Genomic DNA, 16,586 nt, shown 5'->3' on the forward strand with positions numbered 1-16,586 from the left:
CCCTCAGGAACTAGGGACCACGGCCCTTAGGAACTAGGGACCGCGGCCCTCAGGAACTAGGGACCATGGCCCTTAGAAACTAGGGACCACGGCCCTCAGGAACTAGGGACCATGGCCCTCAGGAACTAGGGACCGCGGCCCTCAGGAACTAGGGACCACGGCCCTTAGAAACTAGGGACCACAGCCCTCAGGAACTAGGGACCCCGGCCCTCGGGAACTAGGGACCACGGCCCTCGGGAACTAGGGACCACGGCCCTCAGGAATAGGGACACGGACCCAACCGGCGCCTGTTTAATAAGTTAAACTTCGTCTCCTTTGTCTGCGGCGCTCTGCTCTCCTTCTTCCCTCCATGAAACGAAGAAGTATCGCCCGCTGCTGGATTCTCCGTCTCCTGACTCTCGCTGTGAGCTCTTCCAGCCTCCATCTTAGACGCCTGATGTGATCGTCCATGATTAATATCACCGCCATGCAGCCCGTGAACACGGTGGCCTCCTCGCTCTCCATGTTAGCTTCTTGGTGCTGTTGTTTTCTTCTCTCCTTACTTTTCCCGGGTTCTGTTCTGTTGTTGAGTGGCGCTAAAGTAACACGTCTGTGGCAGACGGCTGCGTCACATCAGTCCCTGTCGAGGTCCCCGATCCCGACAGTTCCCCTGGGGGAGGACAGTTCTTAGAACCGCGTAACTCTCTGTCCGAATGCGCCTTTTGTTACCTATCTTGCCTATCTTACCTCTCTTGGCCCCTTTACAGGGTCCTTTTTCCATTTTGCATCCAGTTTACATCCAGTTTGCTTTCCTATTGATTCTTTTTATTCCTCTTTATCAATCTTTCTGATCTCTTTGTGGTTATTTTGATGTTTTCTGACTTTCGAAAAGCAACATTTTAAAATAACCAACATTGGCCCCTGTCCTGTTTAATCTGAGCACGTGCCCGGAGTCCACCGACACTTATTATGAAGGGCCGATGCAGGAGAAATAAACGCGTTTCCGGTTTGGTTTGTTGTCGTCTGGTCCCTTTCCGGTGTGGATGCTGCCGCAGCTGTTTGTGTTCCCATCATCAAAATGACCAAACTGCAGCTCCTGAGCGCCTATCTGACGGAGCGGCTGACGGCGGTGGTGAAGGAGGTACTGGACGTGGTGGAGGACACGGTGGCCGAGTACCGCGAGGAGACCGCCAGAACCCGGCGGGAGAACGAGAGCCTGCGGAGGCAGCTGCGGGACATCCTGCTGCTGGAGGCCGAGACCGAGTGGCTGAGTAAGGGCCGAGCGACACGGCGCGAGAGAACGCGGTTCCAAACTGCGTTTAAAATCCGTCCGATTTAGTCGTTCAAAAGGCTTTAACTTTAAATACGACATAAATCGGGGATTTTAAATGTTTCATAAGTCGCCAATGATTTCAGTTACCATTCGGCACCTGTTAAATTAGCACGTTTTATCGAAATGTGAAGATAGACGCCACCTTTTATGGCTACTTCCTCTTTCTCTTTAAGCCCGTATTAAGAATCAGCTGATCGTGTGTTTTTCTTCTGAAAGAAGTATCTGGCGTTTTGTGGCTCAGTGAGCTAAAGGCTGTGTTAACATTACAAAGTTTGGTGTTTGAAATGTTTAAATCAGTAGATTTTTTTTTTATTAGTCACAGTTTGAGCAGAATTAAACAAAGAAAACAAAAGTAAGCGCGTTCCAGACGTGGTCCGTGTGACGTCACCTGATCGCTTTAGTAAAGTGGGTGAGATTTATTCCTTTTAATGTGCAGTTCAGGGACAAAACGCCACATTCCTCTCCAGAAACAGCAGAAAGTTAACTGAAGTGTGGTATTGCTGCTGTTTCAGGGTCCACCAGGTCCAGTTTGGGTTTCGCTTCTGAGCAGCAGCCCGGCGACCCGGAGCACAGGTCCCGCTCGGAGGAGCCCGACTCCACCCTGAACCAGCCCAGACAGCCACAAGTGAACGCCGCCACGGCGCCGCAGGAACAGCTGGTTTCTGTGCAGCTGCTGTCGGTCCCGAGGGAGACGACGCCGGCGCCGGTTCTCCTGTCAGAAGACCAGAAGCCCTCAGAACCCTGGGAGCCGGTTCTGAAAGCCGATCCGCCTCAGGAGGGCTTTGTGAGAGCGTCGCCTCTCCCCTCTCACTCGTCCGTGGATCCTCCCGCCTCCTCAGCTCCCAAAGCTGCTGCTCCGGCGGGGAGGGAGGAGCCACGGGCCGCGCCGCCGGCACGGATCAAAACCGAACCAGAGGAGGTGGGTGACGACCTCACAGAAGCTGCGGCGGGCGGCGCTCATGTGGCGGTGGAGGAGTCGAGCTTCAGGAGCCGGGCGGAGGCGGACAGGACGGCGAGCGCTGAGCGGCAGGACGCCAGCAGAAACAGGAAGTCCTCTCAGGAGATGCAGCCGGCCGATGACGGCGCCGGCTTCATCCCGGAGCTCGTTCATCGCTGCCCCCGCTGCGGCGAGGCCTTCAGCCACGCCGCCAGCCTGCGGCTCCACCTGGAGCAGAAGAGGAAGACCTACGCCTGCGACTGGTGCTGCAAGTCCTTCGCTCAGTCCGCTGACCTGCGGCGCCACCTGCGCACGCACACGGGCGAGCGCCCGCACCGCTGCACCTTCTGCTCCAAGAGCTTCAGCCAGAGGGGCAACCTGCGGCGCCACCTGCGCATCCACACGGGCGAGCGGCCGTACAGCTGCCCGTTCTGCTGGCGCACCTTCAGCGACGGCGACACCATGAAGAAGCACAAGCGCACGCACTCCGGCGAGAAGCCGTACCGCTGCGGCCAGTGCTCCAAGACCTTCACCAGCGCCAGCGGCCTGCAGCTGCACCTGAAGAAGGACATGTGCTTCGTGGCCAGCGCCTGATTGGACCGTTCACACGTGGACTCAGAGAAATTCGAGCTGCCGAGCTCAGCGGACTCAGACAGGACAGAACATCTGAGAGAGAGGCTCAGCGTCGCCAAGGCGGGGCGCAACCACCGCTGGCCAATCAGAATCCTCCAGGATCCGCCTCCGACGCAGCGAGGTTCACACGAAAGCATCTGCAGCGCCGAGTCTTTAAAAGGAGGAGAGACGCAGAAGAAGGGTGGCGGCGGCGAGCTCTGGCAGCACGGCGTGCGCGACAGTCGGCGCCATCACAAACCAGCAACCGTCATGGCGTGAAAACCAGAGTTATTTAAGCAAAAAAAAGTAGGAAAAGGTAGAATATTGAGGTTAAAAACACGTTAATCTGCAGTGGTTCTGATAATGTTTCAGCTGTGGTTAAAGGTGCTGAATTCAAAATGTTTGGCGGGAACACGAGTTCTGAGGTGGCGGCGTGTCGTGTTCCTCGCTGCTTCATTCAGACGATGACGGACCGAACCCGAGTGGCGCAGATCAGGCAGCAGCAGTTACTGAGTTAAAGGTTTTATCAGCATCCTGCAGTTCTCCTCCCGAACAGCAGGTGTCACCGCTGAGAAGCACCTCACTGCGTAACCGCAGCAACAGAAGAAGTCATCCAGGAAATACGACTTTCATGGGATTCTGACTCACCTTCAAGCTGCTTTTGATGGTCGTTCTGGTCCAGAACGCTGCAGCTCTTCCTGTTTTTCAAACGCATCACTCCAGGAACGTGAAGAAACGAGGAGGTAGCTTCGACCTCCGAGGTTACGCCGCAGTTCCAGGTGGGATAAGCGTGCACTTCCTGCTTTTTGTAGGCTGAAGTGGCGTGTTTGAAACCCAGCATGTTTCTCCCGGTGCGTCTGGCTGCAACCTAATAATCTAACTCCGCCCACATCCACCACAGCAGATTTAGTGGGCGTGGCTTTAAAGTAACGTAATAAGCTGGTCTGAACATTAAAACCAAGAGAAGCTGAAGCTGTAGCGACGCTCTCTGCTTCCTGTGCAGCTTCTTCTCAGAGGCGGCACCTGCTGTTCTCAAAATGTTTTCCCGTGCAGCGCCTGCGTTACCTGATGATGTCACAAGGGGGCGCTGCTGCTCACTCAGACAGGAAGCTGCTGCAGAACGGTTAGCGGTTAGCGTTGTTTTATCTCAAGGTCACGACAGAAAAGGCAGCAGCGGCGGTCTGATAGATGTGTGAGGCCCCGAGAACGAGCCCAGGGTCAAAGGTGAGCTAACACGCCCCCTGCTGGTCGTTTGCTTATCGTTAATAAACGGGGACATTTCTTACCACCGCTGCCCTGACGAGCCTCGGTAGCGTTAATTCCTTCGAAGGTGCACCACATGAACGCAGGATGCACGAGGCAGACGTGATGGCGCCGCCGTGAGGCGGCCACGATGGCGCAGCCACGATGGCGCCCGTGTTTTAAGCTTAATGTTTAATGGCCGATGGGCCGAACCAGCAGCAAGGCGCTAATTATGTCGGCATCAAGCTAGACTCGTGCGACTTTGCTCTCGTAAAACGAAGGGAACAGAAGCCGCTGAGGTGTGTTGGACCGTCGGTTTAATGAAGAACTTCTACCTGAAGAACTTCAGTCTGAAGAACTTCTGCCTGAAGAACTTCTGTCTGAAGAACTTCTGTCTGAAGAACTTCTGTCTGAAGAACTTCTGCCTGAAGAACTTCAGTCTGAAGAACTTCTGCCTGAAGAACTTCTGCCTGAAGAACTTCTGTCTGAAGAACTTCTGTCTGAAGAACTTCTGCCTGAAGAACTTCAGTCTGAAGAACTTCTGTCTGAAGAACTTCTGCCTGAAGAACTTCTGTCTGAAGAACTTCTGCCTGAAGAACTTCAGTCTGAAGAACTTCTGTCTGAAGAACTTCTGTCTGAAGAACTTCTGCCTGAAGAACTTCTGCCTGAAGAACTTCTGTCTGAAGAACTTCTGTCTGAAGAACTTCTGTCTGAAGAACTTCAGTCTGAAGAACTTCTGTCTGAAGAACTTCTGTCTGAAGAACTTCTGTCTGAAGAACTTCTGCCTGAAGAACTTCTGTCTGAAGAACTTCTGTCTGAAGAACTTCTGCCTGAAGAACTTCAGTCTGAAGAACTTCTGTCTGAAGAACTTCTGCCTGAAGAACTTCTGCCTGAAGAACTTCTGTCTGAAGAACTTCTGTCTGAAGAACTTCTGCCTGAAGAACTTCTGTCTGAAGAGCTTCTGTCTGAAGCAGCTTCTGCCTGAAGCAGCTTCTGTCTGAAGCGCAGCGACCAGCGGCTGCAGCTCGAATTAGCTTAAGGTTCCTTAAGGTTTTTACTGCTGCTGGGAAGGAAACCAACAAGGAGGAAAGTCTGGGCTGAAACTAGCAGAATTAGAAGCTCTTCTGTTCATGTTTATGCATTTTATCCAAAGCGACTTACAGGCAGGCAGGTAGGGTGGGGGGTCTTGCCTAAGGACCCCTACTGGAGTCATGCAGGGATTTGAACCCAGGTCTCCCACATGGAAGGTGGCAATCATCCCACTACTTTCTGCCTCTATGTGCAGAAACAGGAAGTGAAAAATGAAGCTTTCAGGAACAGAAAACCTGAGCAAACCTTCCTCTGAGCTGTGTCTGAACTCCTCTACGTTCTGGTTGTGAAAGCCGAAGATTCGGCTCGTTAATGTGCTGCTTTGGGTTAGAAACCCGCTGCTTTGGGTTAGAAACTCGCTGCTTTGGGTTAGAAACTCGCTGCTTTTGGTTAGAAACTCGCTGCTTTTGGTTAGAAACTCGCTGCTTTGGGTTAGAAACTCGCTGCTTTGGGTTAGAAACTCGCTGCTTTTGGTTAGAAACTCGCTGCTTTTGGTTAGAAACTCTCTGCTTTTGGTTAGAAACTCTCTGCTTTTGGTTAGAAACCCGCTGAAACTGGAGCGGCTGCTTTTGGTTAGAAACTCGCTGCTTTTGGTTAGAAACTCTCTGCTTTTGGTTAGAAACTCGCTGCTTTTGGTTAGAAACTCGCTGCTTTGGGTTAGAAACTCTCTGAAACTGGAGCGGCTGCTTTTGGTTAGAAACCCGCTGAAACTGGAGCGGCTCGGCTGTAAAAATCAGCAGAGAGAAGGAGGCTGAGCTGCTCCACGCCTGGTTAAAGCTGCTGGTTTGTGATGAAGCTGCAGAGCAGGAAAACGCTCCTGCTGGGCTGCTTTCTCCTCCAGGATGTGATGGAGGCTCCAGGCAGCTACACAACCTTATTTATTTCTGTATTAATTTATTTTCCCTCGGAGGTTGTCATGGCGTCTCCTGCAGCTGCAGATAAAAGACGTTTGGGAGCTGCCGGCTGAACCTTCGTCACTCATCGGGTGGAGCAGCGGGACTCGGTCCTAAAATAACTCATCAGCTGCAGGCTGTCCCCGAGTCTCTGAAGATCTGAGAGGCAGAACAGGAAGACTGATGGATTTAGTGAGATGCTAAATGTTGAAGGTGGACACAAAGCTGAAATAAAGTTAGTGAAGATGAAGCATCTCTTTTCTTTTCTTATTTCTGTGAACTAAGTTTGTTTTTTATTCAGCTTGTAGCTGCGAACATAAAAGAAAGAAAACGGACATCAAATCTGGATCAGAAGCGTTTAAATGTTCCAGAGAAGCTCTGATCAGCTTCATTTCTTCATATTTATCCATAAAAACAGGAAGCAGCTGCAGAGATTCACTGAAACATGTTGAAACCTGAACATAAACCCAGAATCTGAGGCAGAAACAGAGTTTTTTATCAGTTCTCAGCAGCTTTAAAGTGAATCTCTGGTCTGAGCTCCTTTATTCTCCAACACAGCCTGAACCCTCTGAGACAAGCTTTCTGTCATTTCTTTAAGGAGTCTTCAGGAATAGTTCTCCAGGCTTCTTGAAGGACATCCCAAAGCTCTTCTTTGGATGTGGGCTGCCTTTTGTTCCGTTCTCTGTCAGATGATCCCACACTGCTTCAATAATGTTGAGGTCCGGGCTCTGGGGAGGATTCATCCCTCCATAAGACCTGTTGCCACTGATTTTCAGTCCACTTCTTGTGTCATTTGGCACAGCTCAGCCTTTTCTCCCTGTTTCCCTTCCTTAAGAACGGCTTCTTGACAGCCACCCTTCCATGGAGCCCATTTCTGATGAGGCTTGGGCCAACAGTAGATGGATCAGCTGAAGGTCCAGATGCATCTCTCAGGTCCTGTCAGGTCACAGCTGGATTTTTTCCTCTTTCTTAAGGACATCACTTTCAGATCCTGTTCATCTGCTGGAGATAGTTTTTTAGGCCTGACACTTCTTCTTTTGTCCTCCACTTGTCCAGTTTCCTCAAATGTTTTAAGGACACACTGCACACCATGCTGAGATATGCCAAGTTTTCAGCTAATAGCTCTTTGGGAATCACCTTGTTGCTGCAGAAATCCTATTTTCTGTCTGTCAAACTGTGTTTTCTTTGCTGTTTTTCATAGATGCAGCTAAAGAAATGGGAACAAATGATGTGTCTTTGTGACAAAGAGCCTAAAGATCCAGTTTAAAATGGCTTCTTTGCTAAGTTGTCTGTTCTGTGTCGACACAACACTGGTTCATCCCTTGAGTTAGGAGCCTTTTTCTGCCTAAATGCTTCATAGCTCAGAGTTAAGTGGCTGAACAAAGAAAAAACACTGAAAATGCTCAGGAACAAGGGCTGAAGATGAGGGAAAAAGCAGAACTTCATGATACTTCATATCAAATCTGGTCTGAGACATTAAATTAAGCTGAAATATTTTGGGTTCTTTCTGCCTCCAGTTAGATAAAAGTCACTCCTTCGTAATTCTGGATCTTTTCCCTTCACATAAAACTGTTTTAAAGATGGAAAGTTAACAGCTGAAAGTGGTTTTTCAGGTTTTACAGATGAATGGAGTTCAGAATAAGTCGCTGCTGCACCTGAGCGCTCCGCCTGCAGGGGGCAGTGTGGCGCCGCTGAACAAAGCCACACTCAGTCCTCAGTCCTAACAAAGTGCCTAAAGATCCAGTTTAAAATGGCTTCTTTGCTAAGTTGTCTGTTCTGTGTCGACACAACACTGGTTCATCCCTTGAGTTAGGAGCCTTTTTTCTGCCTGAAGGGTTCAAAGGTCAGAGTTAAGTGGCTGAACAAAGAAAAAACACTGAAAATGCTGAAGAAGAAGGACTGAAGATGAGGGAAAAAGCAGAAAATGTCCAAAGAAAAACTGTGAAAGAGCTTCAGAAAGCTGCAGAACTGTTGATCAGGACACTTTAAAGGTTTCAGAAAGCTGCAGAACTGTTGATCAGGACACTTTAAAGGTTTCAGAAAGCTGCAGGACTGTTGATCAGGACACTTTAAAGGTTACAGAAAGCTGCAGAACTATTGATCAGGACACTTTAAAGGTTTCAGAAAGCTGCAGAACTGTTGATCAGGACACTTTAAAGGTTTCAGAAAGCTGCAGAACTATTGATCAGGACACTTTAAAGGTTTCAGAAAGCTGCAGAACTATTGATCAGGACACTTTAAAGGCTTCAGAAAGCTGCATAACTGTTGATCAGGACACTTTAAAGGTTTCAGAAAGCTGCAGAACTATTGATCAGGACACTTTAAAGGTTACAGAAAGCTGCAGAACTATTGATCAGGACACTTTAAAGGTTTCAGAAAGCTGCAGAACTATTGATCAGGACACTTTAAAGGTCTCAGAAAGCTGCAGAACTGTTGATCAGGACACTTTAAAGGTTTCAGAAAGCTGCAGAACTATTGATCAGGACACTTTAAAGGTTTCAGAAAGCTGCAGAACTATTGATCAGGACACTTTAAAGGTTACAGAAAGCTGCAGAACTATTGATCAGGACACTTTAAAGGTCTCAGAAAGCTGCAGAACTGTTGATCAGGACACTTTAAAGGTTTCAGAAAGCTGCAGAACTATTGATCAGGACACTTTAAAGGTTTCAGAAAGCTGCAGAACTATTGATCAGGACACTTTAAAGGTTACAGAAAGCTGCAGAACTGTTGATCAGGACACTTTAAAGGTTTCAGAAAGCTGCAGAACTATTGATCAGGACACTTTAAAGGTTTCAGAAAGCTGCAGAACTATTGATCAGGACACTTTAAAGGTTACAGAAAGCTGCAGAACTATTGATCAGGACACTTTAAAGGTCTCAGAAAGCTGCAGAACTATTGATCAGGACACTTTAAAGGTTTCAGAAAGCTGCAGAACTGTTGATCAGGACACTTTAAAGGTTACAGAAAGCTGCAGAACTGTTGATCAGGACACTTTAAAGGTTTCAGAAAGCTGCAGAACTGTTGATCAGGACACTTTAAAGGTTTCAGAAAGCTGCAGAACTGTTGATCAGGACACTTTAAAGGTTACAGAAAGCTGCAGAACTGTTGATCAGGACACTTTAAAGGTTACAGAAAGCTGCAGAACTATTGATCAGGACACTTTAAAGGTTTCAGAAAGCTGCAGAACTGTTGATCAGGACACTTTAAAGGTTTCAGAAAGCTGCAGAACTGTTGATCAGGACACTTTAAAGGTTTCAGAAAGCTGCAGAACTGTTGATCAGGACACTTTAAAGGTTTCAGAAAGCTGCAGAACTGTTGATCAGGACACTTTAAAGGTTACAGAAAGCTGCAGAACTGTTGATCAGGACACTTTAAAGGTTTCAGAAAGCTGCAGAACTGTTGATCAGGACACTTTAAAGGTTTCAGAAAGCTGCAGAACTGTTGATCAGGACACTTTAAAGGTTTCAGAAAGCTGCAGAACTATTGATCAGGACACTTTAAAGGTTTCAGAAAGCTGCAGAACTGTTGATCAGGACACTTTAAAGGTTTCAGAAAGCTGCAGAACTATTGATCAGGACACTTTAAAGGTTACAGAAAGGTTACAGCGCTCCGCCTGCAGGGGGCAGCGTGGCGCCGCTGAACAAAGCCACACTCAGTCCTCCGCCTGCGTTGCATTCCAAATTTATTGTTGCATCGTACATAAAACACCTGATAGAAATGTAGGAACACCTGTAAAGCACAAGATCCGTGTAAACAACGATATCGTATCGAAAGCCACATTCGTACATTCAGTCGTGCATAAAAGAGCAAAAACACTGTAAACAGAAGAATCCTGAACCTGAATGTTTCATCATGTCTCACTTCAACACTTGTATAGAAAACAGGCAGAGTATAGATATAAAGATACCAACATATTGCATCATGCAACGACGAGGAAGAACCACTTGTTTGGATATATCACCATCATCATCACTTTGTTTTTTCACAGTCTCACTGAGCAGTGCAGCAGAAACGTGATGCATGAGCTGAGAAGCTGCGGAGTGTTTTTAATCGTCCCAAAAGAGCCGCGAAGCTGCTTCAGGCACAGCTGGATTCTGCAGAATAAATCCTCACAAACAGAGTTTTCTGCATGAAATGAAATGGTTTGTTTCAGGAATCATGACACGAAGAACTGGTGGAAATGAGCCGTTTCTCCTCTGTGTGAACGTACATTTATATACTGAGACTCGTCCCAAACCTCACAGAATACAACCAGGAACCTGTTTTTGGTGAGTTTTATGTGTTTGGATCAAACCTGTTCCTGTAGTGCAGAGAGACTAAAGCCCACTGAGAAGCTGCTGGAGGCAGCGACTGATCCTGCCCACGATAAGATGCTGCATCCAGCTGCCTCTGGATTCAAAGTCAGACCTTTATTCAGACCTTTCTGGTTGAAGCAGAGTGATGATCCCTCCGGATCCAACGTTAATGTCACAGAAACTAAACCCAACAGCTGAGTCCTGACTGAACTTTAACCACAGCGTCGGGTTAGAAATGGAGCTGAGAGGAAGATTAAAGCCGAACTTTACTGAGTTTGTCAGAAGGAGAGAAAACTGCTGCCTCTGGATTCAAAGTCAATGTTAACATCAACTGCTGTTCGTTGCATTAAAGCCATGAAATCTGGCTTCATGGATGTCTGTAACCCTCTCAGATAAATATCAATATTTCTCATTATACTCACTGCATTTTGTTCTTTGGACCCATGGTAACAGGTAATAACTACAGGGTTCTAATCACCACCATCGTCAGATTCATGACTTATAAAGTTGGATTAGTCTCCCCAGACCTCCATAATCCAACATGGCCGCCCTGACCATGAAAAGTGGTGACAGCTGCAGTAATAAACGGTTTATTAGCGCTTCTTTAAGCTTATTCCTTGTTGAATCGGTCACACTTAGCTTGTTATTAGCTTGTGTTGCTAATAAAAGCTAACAGGTGGCTACAGAGTTAACTTCAGTTAATTTTACTTTTACAAATATTTTCCTTCTAATCAGAGACTTTTGTAAAGTTCTAAACCAACATCTGGAATTTTAATGTTTTATGACAGCTGAATAAATCCCTTTTAGACGTCCTCAGCCAAGAACAACCCTGAGGTGTTTAGAAGTAATTCATCATGGCTCTGATGTCACATGTGGAAGGTTTTTACTCACATTTAGACTTTCCTCACAGAGCCGGGGACCGAATATTCATTTGGAAGGATGGAAAGTCTAAATAAATAAAGCAACTGGACGCCTCCCTGGACCCTGAAGACGTTTCAGCTCTCATCCGAAAGGCTTCTGAGCTTAAATAAAGTGTCCAGCAGGATAAAAGTGTTATGAGGGCTGGAACTCAGCAAATATGAATGATTTCCTGTCCAGTTCAGGTTGTTTGTGACATAATAAATCAGCTTATTGGCCTGTTTGTTGTCTTTTTAAAGGCTAAATATAATCTTTTTTGATATGTAAAGTATTGGTTCTTCCCACCTTTGGGACCTCACCATGGCGACGGATGAAACCTTTGAACACCTGGATGTGAGCCATGCATCTGCATCACTACACTGACTACTTTGGGTTTTTGTTAGCTTCGTGGAAGCAGAAGCTGTTTGGGAATAAGACCGGCCTGATGTCCACAAAATACATCCAACGCCAAACCTGAGATGTCCAGGTGAAGTGCCACAGGTGTGTAAATGTGTAAAAATGCAGGAGTATGACATCAGTCGGTAAAGTCTAGCATTAGGAGACCTGATTGTTCAACACCACATGGAGCCGATGCTGTTTAGCAGGTTAAATCATTATTGGGTGCATGAATTACTTGGGAAGTGTTGGTTTGACCCTGAAAAGCTTCCGTTGGACTCTCAGCTTTTCAGTAGTCACCAACCCTGCTCCTAGGGCTCAGTTCCTGCTGTAAAAAACTGACTCCAACACAAAATGAATGCAAACGTTTGGCCGAATGCTTCATAGGAAATGTTCGTCACTCTCCTGGTTTTGAGTGGATGAATTAGTTTGCGTAGCACTGCTGACAGTTGGCTGCGTTAAACATGGCTGTGAATGAGCAGAGGACTGATTCCCAACAAGAAACAAAACCTTCTATCCCTTCTTGTTCGAATCAACTCTTTTTCAGCCAATAGAAATGATCTGAAACTGAAAATGGACCTTTTTACAACAAACTTTTGTCACGTCTAACTGCACGAAACAGGAATTAGAAACAGAAAGACAGAAAAACACAGAGGAAATAATCAATGTCCTGTTAGCAGTGGTTCTGGCGTGGAGGGACCTCCTCGTATTGATCTGGTGGATAACAAAGATAAGTAGCTGATCAGCTAATTAGCCTTTTAGCTAGCAAACGTTAGCAGGACGCTTACAACCTGGAGTTGATGGTTGGAAAGCTCGATGAAGTGCGACACAAGACATATCCGTGCATGTTTCTGACACTGAACTGTGTCTGTAGCCTGATATATTCTGGCTTTTCCATTTCTTTATGGTCAAGCCAACAAACCTCAGCAGTAGCAGTAAGAGTAATGCCATGAAATATGCTCAATAATTCTGGTTTCATGCGTTGATGAACTCTGTTTCAACAAAAATAAAATCCTGACTTGAAATGAAAATCTTTCTGCTGCAGTTGAACAAACATGCAAGTTTTAGCTATATTTCTGTTTCAAATGTACACATTTGTACCTTATTTTGGTGAGTTCCACTCCTCATACTTAAACACGTACATGAAGACTCTCTTTAACCCTGTTTTGCAGAGTCTATGCTGAGTGCAGGTGAGATACTGACAGTGTTGATGGAGCCAACAACCTTCCAGATGAGCATTAATGAAGGCACACCAACCACGCTGCTCCGGCTTCACTCTGTAATTATTCTACACTTGTCCTCTCAGTTGCTGCTGATTCCTGTGCTCAAGTTGTTTGTGTGCTTCTCAGACAGAAAGCAGAGGATCTGTGTGATCCCGTCTGCATGCGTGGGGGGGGTCTGCGGGGCGTTAGTCGTGGCTGAGGCTTCGTGGCAGCTCGTTGGTCAGGATGTGCCACCGCTCCACCCTGCGGGCCTTGTTCTTCAGGCAGTCCATCCAGTGGCGGAGGGCATCTCCCTGGGAGCGGCAGCTCAGGCAGACGCCACCTGAACACCAGCGACAGGAAGCACACAAAGAGTTAACTGAGGCCAGGTAACTTCCTGCTTGGTAACACCTGTCCATCATAAATCAGTGTAGTTACAGTTAGGGAACACCTGGAAGTCGTTAGTTTTTTCTTTTTTTTGGGTGAACACCTGGAAGTCGTTAGTTTCTTTTTTTGGGTGAACACCTGGAAGTCGTTAGTTTTTCTTTTTTTTTCGGGTGAACACCTGGAAGTCGTTAGTTTTTTTTTTTTTTTTGGATGAACACCTGGAAGTCGTTAGTTTTTTCTTTTTTTGGGTGAACACCTGGAAGTCGTTAGTTGTTTTTTTTTTTTTTGGATGAACACCTGGAAGTCGTTAGTTTTTTCTTTTTTTGGGTGAACACCTGGAAGTCGTTAGTTTTTTTTTGGGTGAACACCTGGAAGTCGTTAGTTGTTTTTTTTTTTTTTGGATGAACACCTGGAAGTCGTTAGTTTTTTCTTTTTTTGGGTGAACACCTGGAAGTCGTTAGTTTTTTTTTGGGTGAACACCTGGAAGTCGTTAGTTTTTTTTTTGGGTGAACACCTGGAAGTCGTTAGTTTTTTTTTTGGGTGAACACCTGGAAGTCGTTAGTTTTTTTTTGGGTGAACACCTGGAAGTCGTTAGTTTCTTTTTTGGGTGAACACCTGGAAGTCGTTAGTTTCTCTTTTTTGGGTGAACACCTGGAAGTCGTTAGTTTTTTTTTTGGGTGAACACCTGGAAGTCGTTAGTTTCTCTTTTATGGGTGAACACCTGGAAGTCGAGACAGTTTTTTCTTTTTTTTAGGTGAACACCTGGAAGTCGTTAGTTTCTCTTTTTTGGGTGAACACCTGGAAGTAGTTAGTCTTTTCTTTTTTTTGGGTGAACACCTGGAAGTCGTTAGTTTTTTCTTTTTTTTGGGTGAACACCTGGAAGTTGTTAGTTTTTTCTTTTTTTTGGGTGAACACCTGGAAGTCGTTAGTTGTTTTTTTTTTTGGGTGAACACCTGGAAGTCGTTATTTTTTTTTTTTTGGGTGAACACCTGGAAGTCGTTAGTTTTTTGGTTTTTTTTGGGTGAACACCTGGAAGTCGTTAGTTTCTCTTTTTTGGTGAACACCTGGAAGTCGTTAGTTTTTTGTTTTTTTTTGGGTGAACACCTGGAAGTCGTTAGTTTCTCTTTTTTGGGTGAACACCTGGAAGTCGTTAGTTGTTTTTTTTTTTTGGGTGAACACCTGGAAGTCGTTAGTTTTTCTTATTTGGGTGAACACCTGGAAGTCGTTAGTTGTTTTTTTTTTTTGGGTGAACACCTGGAAGTCGTTACAGTTTTCTTTTTTTTGGGTGAACACCTGGAAGTCGTTAGTTTCTTTTTTTGGGTGAACACCTGGAAGTCGTTAGTTTCTTTTTTTGGGTGAACACCTGGAAGTCGTTAGTTTTTTCTTTGTTTTAGGTGAACACCTGGAAGTCGTTAGTTTTTTCTTTTTTTGGTGAACACCTGGAAGTCGTTAGTTTTTTCTTTTTTGGGTGAACACCTGGAAGTCGTTAGTTTTTTTTGGTTTTTTTGGGTGAACACCTGGAAGTCGTTAGTTTCTTTTTTTGGTGAACACCTGGAAGTCGTTACAGATTTTTCTTTTTTTTAGGTGAACACCTGGAAGTCGTTAGTTTTTTTTTTTTTTGGGTGAACACCTGGAAATCGTTAGTTGTTTTTTTTTTTGGGTGAACACCTGGAAGTCGTTAGTTTTTTTTGTTTTTTTTTGGGTGAACACCTGGAAGTCGTTAGTTGTTTTTTTTTTTTGGGTGAACACCTGGAAGTCGTTAGTTTTTCTTTTTTGGGTGAACACCTGGAAGTCGTTAGTTTTTTTTTTGTTTTTAGGTGAACACCTGGAAGTCGTGACAGTTTTTTCTTTTTTTTAGGTGAACACACATTTTCATTATTTTCAAATTCTTGACAATGAAAAAATGAAATCATAAAACTTGTTGTACAGACGTGTGAAAAATGTAAGCTCATATTTCTAACGCAGTCATTACATGGCATCAAGAATGCCACAAAGTGTTTTTACTAAAGAAAATCTGAATGCAGGCAAACCCTCTGATGCATAATTATGATCTCTCTGTAGTTAGAAATAAGCCTCATGACATTTGCTGCATTTGGGATATGACAGGCTTCAGTCTGCTCTTTTACTGGTTTGCATCTGCAATCTTCTTCTGCTTTTTAGACAGGGCTGTGATCTCCTTGGAATTTTGAGCAATTTCCAGCCATCTTTTTGGGCGATTGGTAAAGTTACTGCCTTATCATCTCTGTTTCGGGGATTTCTCCTCCAAATAAACTGGGTTGAACCCTATTTTCTGCCCCTAGTTGTAAACACAACTCTGTGTTGATATTGAACAGAAACCCTTTTTAGATTATCTTAATTTCAATCCAGTTTTCTAGATTTGTTATCTCTAAGCACTTTAAACAGAGTATAAACAAGGTTGATATAAATTCAATTTAACCCAGTTCCAATCCAATCATCCAATTCATTGTAATCTAATTCAATCCAAATCAGCCCAGTTAATTGTAGCTGAATTTGTATTAAGCCAGTTCAGTTCCTGAGCATGCACAGGCAGGTGCATATACTAAATATGCAGTAATAATATGAACAAGCTTTGGCTCAACAGCCTTGTCAACACTGATCAGCTGCATGTTTCAGCCTCATTAATATTTACACCAGTTTCTCCCAACCGAGCCGGAGGATGATCCCGTGAAAGGCTGTCTGCACCAGCAGCTTCTTGCTCAGACAAACTCAAGAATAAAGCAGATGTCTGAGCAAAGCCACCAGGTTCAGGAAGATGTTTCATATCACAGAGGAAGAGGGATCGGTCTCACCGATGAAGTCATTGGAGCGTCCCAGGTCGTAGTCCCACACCGTCACCTCCAGCGTCTTGTTGGTCAACTCCGACAGAGAGATCTCGTAGAAAAACTCCTGCAGTGAACACAGAAAGGAGAAAATAAAGCAAAGGAACCGAGATTTTACTCAAAACAGTGACATTATTGATCCTGGTTCCACTATCTCTGACTATCATCTAATCTGATTGATAAGATAATCTTTGCCTTTTAGGTTTTTCTTGTAGTTTAGTCCTTTATGATGTTATTCTAACAGGATGTTTATCCTCAGTCACGGATATGTTGCACATTTGGAAATGACATTAGAGTCATAAACCTTCACATTTGTTGTCACTTTTCCTAAAATATAGTCTCATTTTGGAGCATTTATACCAAAATTATACCAGAACTCCTTCTTGATGTAATATCCCTGCAGGATTTGAACTGTCAGAAATACAGACGAAATGAAAACAGACACTGACCCCCCCCTAAAAAAAAAAGAAACAGGCCAGTGTGC

The 16,586-nt window shown here is 45.3% G+C and overlaps 2 protein-coding genes across 3 annotated transcripts in view; one reads left to right on the plus strand and one right to left on the minus strand.

Annotated features, from left to right (window-relative positions):
• Positions 1–997: 997 nt before the first annotated feature.
• Positions 998–4,393, plus strand: LOC140272701 (uncharacterized). The gene is made up of 2 exons (XM_072368104.1): positions 998–1,250; positions 1,825–4,393. Exons 1-2 carry the CDS (start codon positions 1,058–1,060, stop codon positions 2,841–2,843), a joined length of 1,212 nt encoding a protein of 403 aa, XP_072224205.1. The 5' UTR covers positions 998–1,057; the 3' UTR covers positions 2,844–4,393.
• Positions 4,394–9,755: 5,362 nt separating this feature from the next.
• doc2a (double C2-like domains, alpha) overlaps positions 9,756–16,586 on the minus strand; it is an 89,400-nt gene continuing 82,569 nt past the window's right edge. For both annotated transcript variants that reach the window (XM_072369556.1, XM_072369557.1), the window contains 2 exons: positions 16,073–16,169; positions 9,756–13,218 (listed from right to left, as the gene is read on the minus strand). In XM_072369556.1, coding sequence (XP_072225657.1) covers positions 13,082–13,218; positions 16,073–16,169 — 234 coding nt within the window. In that variant the 3' untranslated portion in view covers positions 9,756–13,081. The remainder of the gene's footprint in view (positions 13,219–16,072; positions 16,170–16,586) is intronic.

The sequence above is a fragment of the Leuresthes tenuis genome, unplaced genomic scaffold, assembly GCF_036924035.1.
Source record: "Leuresthes tenuis unplaced genomic scaffold, fLeuTen1.0.hap1 SCAF_17, whole genome shotgun sequence".
In the NCBI taxonomy this organism is placed as follows: domain Eukaryota; kingdom Metazoa; phylum Chordata; class Actinopteri; order Atheriniformes; family Atherinopsidae; genus Leuresthes; species Leuresthes tenuis.

Coding starts and splice junctions, on each gene's coding strand:
- LOC140272701 (XM_072368104.1), top strand. CDS start 1,058: ATGACCAAACTGCAGCTCCTGAGCGCCTATCTGACGGAGCGGCTGACG. Junction 1,251..1,824: donor GGCCGAGACCGAGTGGCTGA/GTAAGGGCCGAG, acceptor CTGCTGTTTCAG/GGTCCACCAGGTCCAGTTTG.